At 40.2% G+C, this 10,140-nt stretch overlaps 1 protein-coding gene across 1 annotated transcript in view; it reads right to left on the reverse strand.

Moving 5' to 3' along the window:
• MTUS2 (microtubule associated tumor suppressor candidate 2) overlaps positions 1 to 10,140 on the reverse strand; it is a 529,958-nt gene that overhangs the window by 125,207 nt on the left and 394,611 nt on the right. The window contains 1 exon segment of the mRNA XM_006770370.2: positions 8,312 to 8,410. Coding sequence (XP_006770433.2) covers positions 8,312 to 8,410 — 99 coding nt within the window.

Genomic DNA, 10,140 nt, shown 5'->3' on the forward strand with positions numbered 1-10,140 from the left:
TCCCGGGATGAGGCCTAAACCAGCAGTCGGACATCCCCCAAGGGATCCCGGATTGGAGAGGGTGCAGGCTGGGCTGAGGGGAACCCCCCTCCAGTGCATGACTTTGTACATTGGGCCTCTAGTTGAAAAATAAAAAAAAATATATTAATAGAATGAAGGTTCATAGATTACTCATAGCCCAAAATTAGAAACAAACCAAATATCATCAACTGATTAATGGGTAAACAAAGTTCATATATCCATGTAATGGAATATTAGTCAGTCAAAAACAAGAATGAATTACTGATTCATGCTTTGACCTCAAAAGCATCATGTTAAGTGAAAGAAACAAATACAAAAGGCCACATGTTATATGATACAATTTATATGAAATGTTCAGGATAGGCAAATCCAACTGGATACAAAACTGTGTCAGGGGCTGGGAGAAGTGGGGAGTAGGGAATGACTGTTAATGGGAACTGCTTTCTTTTGGGAGTGATGAAAATTTTCTGGAATTAGTGGTGACAGTTGCACAATCTTGCGAGTATACTAACCACCACTGAATTGTACACTTTAAAAGAGAACATTTTATGCCATGTGAATTATAGGCCAACTAATAACAAGACTCAATAAAGATGCTTTTATAGGCTCACTTGAACATGGGGGCATTTGGTTTCCATTTTATCAAAGTAACAATGTCACAACACCTGTGCCAGAATGCCCTGTGTCCCTTTAAAATATATTTTCTGATATTAAGATGCTTGGAGTCATGGAGAATAAATGCTCTGATACATGGCTGCTCTATGTGTGTTACCATTAATCTTCACCATACTCTGTCATATGGACATAATTGCCATTTTACAGAAGAGGAAACTGAGGCTCAGAGAACAAGGTCATACATCACATGAGCCAAGAATTGATCTCATTTTAGTCTATTCTTTTGGCAACATTAGGAAAGTGAGAAGTAACGAAGGATACACGTTGGCAGATGCAAGAAGAGAACTGGATAGGGGGCTGCCACAGAGTTAAAGGAAGGAAAGTTTCAAGAAGGAGGGCATGATCGGTAATGTCAAATGGCATGGAGATGAGATAAAGAAACAGGACGTGTCCATGTGACTCATGGCCTTTGCAGAAGCAGGCTCAGTGAGACGGTGGGAGCGGCAGTGAGTGGAGGGTCATTTTAAGCAAAGCGACAGAGACAGGGAGCATGAGCTCCTCTTTCCCAAGCCTGGCTCCAAAGGTGGGGAGAAAGATGTGTTAGAAATATGTCAGGGGAAGCTTGTTGTGCTGGCTTGTTCTGTTTTGATGATGGTATTGATGACAGAAAATACAGCCCTTGTCCTCAATGAACTTACAGATCAACGGGGGAGGGAATTTCTCCTAAAATTCACAACCCAGAAAACCACTCCTGAGCCAGATGACATTCGTGGGTTCAAAGGCCTGATGTAGGCAGCACTGTTCTTGTCGGCCTCCTGATAGTCTGTAATCTGAAGGAAGGAGTGTCATCCTCAGAAATGGGTGAAGAAAACAAGGAGGGTAGCCTGGGAACAGAAAAACTGCCCTGTGGGTCTCTCCACTATGGTTATGTGGCATTTCCGGGTTTTCATTTGCCAGGGCCAGCTTGACATTCACCTGTGGTAACCTGGACTCCAATATTTCTGCCACCTCATGTACCAGTATATACCCTGCTGCTATGAACTGAATGTTCATGTCCCACGCAAATTCATATGTTAAGCCCCTAATCCCCAGAGTGGTGGTGGTTGGAGTTGGGGCCTTTGGGAAGAATGAGGTAATAAGGGTGAAGTCTTCATGAATGGGCTTAGTGCCCTTATAAGAAGTGACATGATCTCTCTCCCTCACACAAGGACACAGCAAACAGGCATACATCTGCAAATCAGGATGGGTGTTCTTCCTAGGAACCACGTCAGCTGCTACCTTGATTTGGATTTCCCAGCCTCCAGAACTGTGAGAAATAACTTTCTGTTTGTTAAGCACACCAGTATGATATTTGTTACAGCAGCCTGCGATGAGATCCCCGCATAATGTCCTTGAGTGCGAGTGGAATCTGTGGCTATGATGAGATGCTAATAATGTGATTATGTTACAGTATACAGCCATGCATCATTTAACAACAGGAATATGTTCTGAGAAATGTGATTTTTTATTTGGTGATTTTCTTTTGAGAACATCGTAGAATACACTTACACAAACCTAGATGGGACAGCCTACTGCAAACCTAGCCTACATGGCACAGCCCATTGCTCCTGGGCTATAAGCATGGACAGCATATTGCTGTACTCAACACCCTAGGCAATTGTAACACAAGGTAGGTATTTGTGCATCTAAATATAACTAAACATAGAAAAGGTACAGTAAAAATATGGTATACAATTTCTTTATACAACTGGCAGCACAGAAGGTCTGTTTACACCAGCATCACTATGAACATATGAGTAATGCATTGTGCTATGATGGTACTACAGCTATGAAATCACTGAGGGATAGGAATTTTTCAACTCTGTAGGGAAGCACGGGACTTGGTTGGAAGGTCTTTAAGGAGGATTCTCTAAGGTCGGTGGCCTCTGAGGGGACCTTGCCAAAGGCAGCAGCCCCTACCTTGACTTTTTCAAACAAGTCTGATCCCACGGGTGTTTTGCTAGAATCTCTATGTTCAGTCTTTAAAGACTCGACCTTGTGCAAGTATGTGCTTTCTCAAGGATACTTGCCCTGTTGATTATTTCTAGAGGTTAATTTTAGTTCAAGCTGTTGTGACAATAAAAGCCTGAGATGGCAGGTAAACAGAACTGCTTTTTACTTCTAAAGCAAACTAGTCCCTTAGCCTCTCTGCCGCTGGAGGAAATATTTCCCAATCCTCTGCCTCCGTTGTGGGAAGGCTCATCAACTAGGTCCTCAGTTATGGGGTCCTGTGTCAAGCCTGGTTATCAAGATCAACAAGGTAGTAGAGTTTATGAGCCTCTCTCCTTTAGTACCTTTAAAGAAATAGGGAAAAGTCTTAGAGAAAATGAGGCTAACAAGTCCATTTACAAAAGGACTCCTTAATGTCTCGTCTGAAAATTACCACATGACTCCTTGGTACTGCCAGATTTTGGTCAAAACAACTTTAGACAGCAGTCAACATTTATTACGGAGAGCCGAATATAATGAAATCTGTGAAAACAGCCTGTTTATGGGTGTTCACTAGCCACCCCACACGGGAGCCCTCTGGGCCATATCTAGTTTTAAGTCCCAGGCACTAAAAAACATCTTCTGAAAGATCCATTGAAAGGACTCTGGTATATTAAGTCTTGTGCACACCTATAAATGTTGTGCAGTGTCTCTGTTAATTGTTATTTTGTATCTTTGTTGTTTAGTTTAATTTGTTTAAAGATAGGGCATATTTCACTTTACCAGGGCCCCAGTGACTTGTAACAGGCTGAGCTCATAATAGGGATTACAGGAACTTCCCAACAGCTGCCAAGAATTCTTATTCCCGGGGACCTTCCTGCTCTCCCTCTCAAGACATCAGCCACTAAACACTCTAAAACTAGTATTAATTCTCATCTGTCTGTAATGTAACTTGGTTACTAATTAATGTTCTTTACTTACTTTCTTGTCCTTGGGGGACTTAGTTTGCACTCCACCGTTTTATGAATATAGGGAATCCTCGGTCTCTACTGTTTAGGCTTTATGCCACTCAAAACTCATATGCTATTTTGGGTTACTCTATAATAATAAAAGGGTAATATGCTAATTAGACTGGATGCCTTCCAAACATCATTCCCGACATCCTCCCTGATGAAGCCGGGACCAGAGGGAAGCCAGCCCAAGTCCCAGGTGCCTGTGGGCGACCCAAGGGAAGCCAGCCTGTGTCCCTGGTGCCTGCCAACAGCCAGAGGAGAGAAGCCCGAGTCCCAGGTGCCAGAGGGAAGCCCGTGCTGGCAGCTGGGGGAAGGAAGGCCTACTCTTGCAGAATTTTCGTGCATCGGGCCTCTAGTAGAAAATAAGATTCTAAGGCTAATGTCCCAGTCCACCCTTTTGTAAGTACGCACTCATTCATTTATTGTAGGGGTTTTTTATTTCTGTTTTTAAAATCTCTTCTTATATACAAAATTTCATGTTATTAGTCTACTCAAAAAGAGAAAAATATAGGAAATAATTATTTAAACTCCCCAAGTATTTATCCTAGAGGGCTAGGGCTACAAAAGTATCCTTGAATAGGCTGCAGAAGCGGCAGCAGTGGGGTTGGTGCAGGGCACGCTCTTTGTAAAGAAAAAAATTGTACTTTTGCACTGACGCCGTTAAAGGCCCAGGAGTTACTGCCATCCTGGAAACAAACCCCAGGACCTGCTATCTCCCCACATACACATCCACCCTTTCTGCGGCCTCCTAAGAGTTGTCAAGGTCATGTTATCTCTATTATGTCTTTTAAGAATATGAGTATATTTTCCATTGGAAAATAGCCTATTTCTAAAAGTTAAGGGGAAAAAAGGGGCTTTTCCTGTATTTGCTTAATAAGCAAAAATTTTATATATATTATTAAAATAATTATGTTAATCAGAAAGTTAATTAATTTAAATTAATAAATTAGTTAATACTGTTTAATAATAATAATACATAATCTTTTAGTTTAGTTTATTTGAGTACCTTCAAGGGTTTAAATTTTAAAATTTACTTTCTCATGAAGGAAATTTTATATTTAAGGTATATGGGAAACTGTCAAATAAAGAAATGATAATTATATTCAATTTATATGTGCATATTAAATAGTTTCTAATATGCTTTCATTTGTAACTAATTATTATAAGTTATAATATTGTGGAATATTATGTTTTACAGAAAGGACAAGATTCCATATTATTTACATTACTCTATAAAGTACAGTGGGGCCTTGACTTACGAGTTTAATTTGTTCCATGATGGAGCTCGTAACTCAAATTACTCGTATGTCAAATCAAAAGTGAACGAGTGAGACATGTGATGCTGGGCTGATGTTGTGGCATTCACTGTGACGTTCGCTGCGCCAACTAGCAGTGGGGTATCTGAAGCTGGCTCGTAACCTGAATTTTAGCTCACAACTCAAAGCAAAAAATTGCCCAAAAGGAGACATATGTAATAATACTCTTTGTAATACTTTAAGCGATAAAACAAACAAAAAAAATCGGCCGAAAGACGGCTAGTATCTCGAAAAACTCGTTAGTCGGGACATTCTTAAGTCAAGGCCCCACTGTATCTGAATTTATAGAAATACTAGCAGGAAAAATTGGAAGAAACAACAATTTTTTATAGTGCTAAATAAATAAAAAATAATTTTATTGTTTTTGTAACTTTTGTTAAATGTGTTGCTGATTCTTAAACTTTTGGTTTTTTAGATATAAGAAAGCAGTTTTAAAGCAAGTTGGTAAATTATATATTTCTCTCCCTACCTGTCCCTTCAAAATTTAGCAATTCTGAATAAGTAGCAATACATTTCTTTACATAAATTCAGTAAGACCTATTTCCAATTATAGCTATATCAACCAAAATAAAAACTAACAATAGGCCTGCTTATAGCACCATGCCTTTACCACCTTTTACAGGACTTAGTCCACCCAGCATTCCATGGGAATCCCTTACAATCCACAGGGGGAAGGCCACTATTAAGCATGCCCATTCAACATTAAAAAACATGCTAGTAAAACAAAACAGGGGGAATATGGGACTCAAGGACCCAATGAATTATTAACATGGGGGAGAGGATATGCGTGTGTTTCTACCCCACAGGGCCGCTGTGGATTCCAGCTCATTGAATTGAACTCTATCATGGCATGGCACGGTGACTGCCAGAACTCCTCCAGTTAATATAGTATAACTTTTACTAATGATCTTTCTGACAATAGCCTGATTTGCACCACTCACGCTTATGTCTTTGTTATAGGCCCTGATCTACTACTAATAAGCCATAGTTCATCTTTTCTAGTACGGGTTGGAGAAGGAATTTATTCTGCATCTTGTATTACCACCCAGAATATTACTTCATTGAACATCAGAACTATTATGGTACTTAGGAGGCAAGCAGAAATTCTGATACCTGTTAATCTCACCAGGAAATGGCAAGACTCATCAGCTATCGAAGTCTTAGGAAGAGCATTGAGCCAATTATGGCCCAAAAGATTGTTTTGGAAATACTCACTGCAGCCATTATCTGGGCTGTTATTATTCTTACTACTGCCAATGTCGCTGTGGTGGTCCTTCCTGAGTCTGTGCAGATGGTCACATTTATAGACAATACGGCCTATAATTTAACTAGGGAATTCACTATACAACAGCACATAGATAAAAAATATTAGACTATGGTCAATAGAGGCAGCCATTGAATATCTGGGGGAAAGACAGGGTGCTATAGCATACAGGAAAGTGCCTAATTGTGATTAGGAGCATAAGCACGTATGTGTCACCCTTTAAAATGGAACAGTAGTCACTATCATTGCCTTCATTTGCATTGATTGAAAATATTTTGACCTCTCATTCCAACTTTTTCCACTCTTTTTATTTTAGAACTATATACTCTATTTTATTGGTTATCCTGGAAATTTTAACATATATATTTTAACATAATGTCTAAAAATACACAATACCTCTACTTACCCTAGAATATAAGGACCTTACACATGGTGACTTATTTTTGTGTGTGTGTAAAAATTTCACTTTTATTCTCCTAAGTAGACACAAGTTCTATGGCATTTTATCTTTCTTTCCTTTTTTAATATATCTTTATTGATTTGAGAGAGGAAGGGAGAAGTAGAGAGGAGAGATAGAAACATCAATGATGAGAGAGAATCTTTGATCGGCTGCCCCCTGCACGCTCCCTACTGGGGATTGAGCCCACAACCCAGGCATATGCCCTGACTGGGAATCGAACTGGTGAGCTCTTGGTTCCTGGCTCGATGCCAGACTGGCCAGGCCCTATAGCATTTTAAATGAAATTTTCAGACCAGAGGGTTAGCATGGAATCCGGCTCTCAAATTTTGGCAGGGCAGATATGGGGCATGGAATTCCTATGGGAGGGTTGGTTCCCCTCCCCGCCTTCTTAAGAGCCGAAGCTGCAATGAGCCAGGCTCTTCCTGCAGGATGAGCTTTTTTTTTTTTTAATTCATCCAGGAGGATGCTGCCCTTCACAAATTCCAGATTTACCCAGGGTCCTCCATCTGATCTCCCACCCTCTCTTGTGGCTTTGACTTATTTCCTATACTTTTTTTTATTCCTCACCTGAGGACATGTTTTTATTAATTTGGAGAGAGAGAGATCGAGAAAGAGAGAGAGAAAGAGAAACATAAATGTGAGAAATATTGATCAGTTGCCCCCCCATATGCGCCCTGACCAAGGGATTGAATGCGCAACCCAGGAATATGCCCTGACTGGGAATCACAACCTTTTGGTGCATGGGACCATGCTCCAACTAACTGAGCTATCTGGCCAGGGCCCTACACATTTTAATTAACCAGAAATATTAATACGTTTTCTATTCTCCAAGCTTTCTGATTAATAGTGCAGTGACTAAGAATGTAGTTTTGGAATTTTGAGTGTTTGGGGTTCAAACCAAAATTCTACTACTTACTTTGTGTGGCTTTGGGCAAATTAATAAAAGTCTATGTACCTTGATTTCCTCACATGCAAAGGGAGGGGCAGCGATAGCACCTGCCCTACAGGCTATTGTGTGCACTAAATACATTGATGCAGTTGAACAGCTTAGGACAGTTCCTGGCATACAGTAAGAACTCAGGCATGAGCTGTTGGTATTGCTACTATTTTTATGCTTGAAGAAAATGTTCTGAGGTTACACTGCATTCTATTCCACAATGGAGTTAATGTCTTATGATATGAGATATGAATTTCCATAATAAATAATTTTCAACTTTCAAGTGACATTAGGTAGCTTATTTGTGTCTGAATATAAAGAAATGGCTTCCTCAGTGACAAAATAACAAGTGCTTTATATGCATTGTTGTTCTGTTTTTCTTTCTTTTAGAAATTATTGTGTCTTGTGGTTAGAGTTTCAAAGTTTTTTTTCAATTATACATTATTTCTACTGCTGTTGCATCAGCAGATACTCCTACACAGAGAAGCTTCTACCACTTAAACGTAGCATGGTAACACTTTTTTTTTAAAAGAGAAAATGATGCCAGCAGCTGGTTCATTTCATTTAGAATCAGAACACATCAGTATATGTATGCCAGGCCCTAGAACAATCCTGCATATCACATATGCTGGCATTGCTCCATTAATAACACTTGAACAAATAAATTTCAAGTTCAAGTTTTCTCCCCAAATAACACAGGTCACATTTCCCCAATACCTGGCGAATGAAGTTTGGTGGTTGAAGCTGCTGCTCTCTTCGGAGATGAAACAGCAGGTTTATTAGCATCTTGATCTTTCTGTAGTTCTTTCTTTGTTCCTATATATAGTTAAAAAAAAGAAACAGAAAGAAAGCAAACTAGTTACAACTGGAACAGTAACACAAGCTGTTTGTGGAAAGGGATGTTTAACAAAAGGCAAACGGAGCAAAGTCATATTTCGATGATTTGCTGCTGTGGTCACACCCCCTGTGCTTCAGGGACGACACACTTGTTTACAGCAAAGGGAATTCAACTGGAGGGGTCAGGGGACTAAGCACACTGCTGTCTCTGATTTGATGAAAAAATCCGTATCTTGGGAGGTCGTAGCACTCCAATGACCCTGACGAACTATGTGGCAATTAATATTGTCCTGTCCTTAGCCACCAACATGCCCTGACTGCCTCTTTCTGCAGAAAGTAATTTTCAGAAGACTGAGAAGGAAGCTGTCGCTGAAGTAACTACTGATGACTTCAGCATCATCGAGGACCCAGCCATGGGGGCCGTGGCCTGCCTCGAAATAATTTCCATGCAGCTGGTCCACACAGGTGACCTGCGAAGCCTCTGCGCTCTCTCTGCGGCAGCTGAGTCTGTGTGGAACCAGAGCTGGTCCCAGCAGAATAGGGTGTGGGTGATATCTCAACAGCAAGTGGCATCTAAGAACAGCTCCTTAATCATGTCCGGGGCACGTGGAACCTTTCTGCCTGTGTGCTGGGCATGGACACTCACCTTCACGTCACCTTCATCAGAAAGTCAAAGAACAATGGATGGGAAATTAGAGAAATAACACAGACCTGGATGGACCTAGACCTGCCTCTACTCTAGCAGTTTATTATGTCATTTCCAAACCAAACCTTGGTGATGGTTCCTTAGATGCTGAGCTCTAACCTCCAACTTCCCCCGAGCTCTAGCGGTAACCACTGCTGGCAATGTGGTGATTGTTCTTCCAGATCTCTTTCTAGGTATTTATGAATATATCTACACATATACAAACACAGTTATTAATTAAGTAAATGAATCACATACTGTAATTTTTTTTACCTACCCACAATTTTTAAAGATCTTTTTCATATCATTTATTTATAGATCTTTTAAAATGTCACATTGCATTAATGGGGAAAGATGTACCGTAATTCATTTACCTATCTCTTATTGCTGAAAATTTATATTATTAACAAGTGTTGGCTATTAAAATGGCTGAATGTGCTACAATAAACATTCTTCTACTTGTTTCTTTGCACCCGGGTACCAGTGTCTTTCCAGGACAAATGCATAGCAGTGCCTTTGCTCATTTACAAAACTGCGAGATGCAGTCAACTGTCCTCTACAGGACCTCGTCCACACTCCAACCAAGAGTGTGTGAGAGCAGCTCTTTCCCAGCTGACACGGAAGTCTCAACACTTAACTTTTGCCAGATATTTAGAGTATCTTCATGTCTGTCGTGCGCATTTTCTTATTTGAAAATTGTCTAATAAAACTTTTGCCCATTTTTCTTGCACTTTCCATACTTCCACTTCCAAAAACTTATTTATAGTATCTTTTACTGGACTGCTGTTTTATACAGTTTTAATGTGTTCAAATATGTTAATTTTCCCTGTCCAGTTTTAAAAGCACTATTATAGGTTATTTGTATGTCTGTGTGCATGCAGGTGTTTGTGTGTGTGTGTGTGTGTGTGTGTGTGTGTGTGTGTGAGAGAGAGAGAGAGAGGGAGAGAGAGAGAGAGAGGGAGAGAGAAAGCTAAGTCTTGTTCTCTTAGTACCAGGTCAGGGTTCAAAGAAAGAGAGAGCACAG

The sequence above is a fragment of the Myotis davidii genome, unplaced genomic scaffold (assembly GCF_000327345.1).
Source record: "Myotis davidii unplaced genomic scaffold, ASM32734v1 scaffold84, whole genome shotgun sequence".
NCBI classification, from domain to species: domain Eukaryota; kingdom Metazoa; phylum Chordata; class Mammalia; order Chiroptera; family Vespertilionidae; genus Myotis; species Myotis davidii.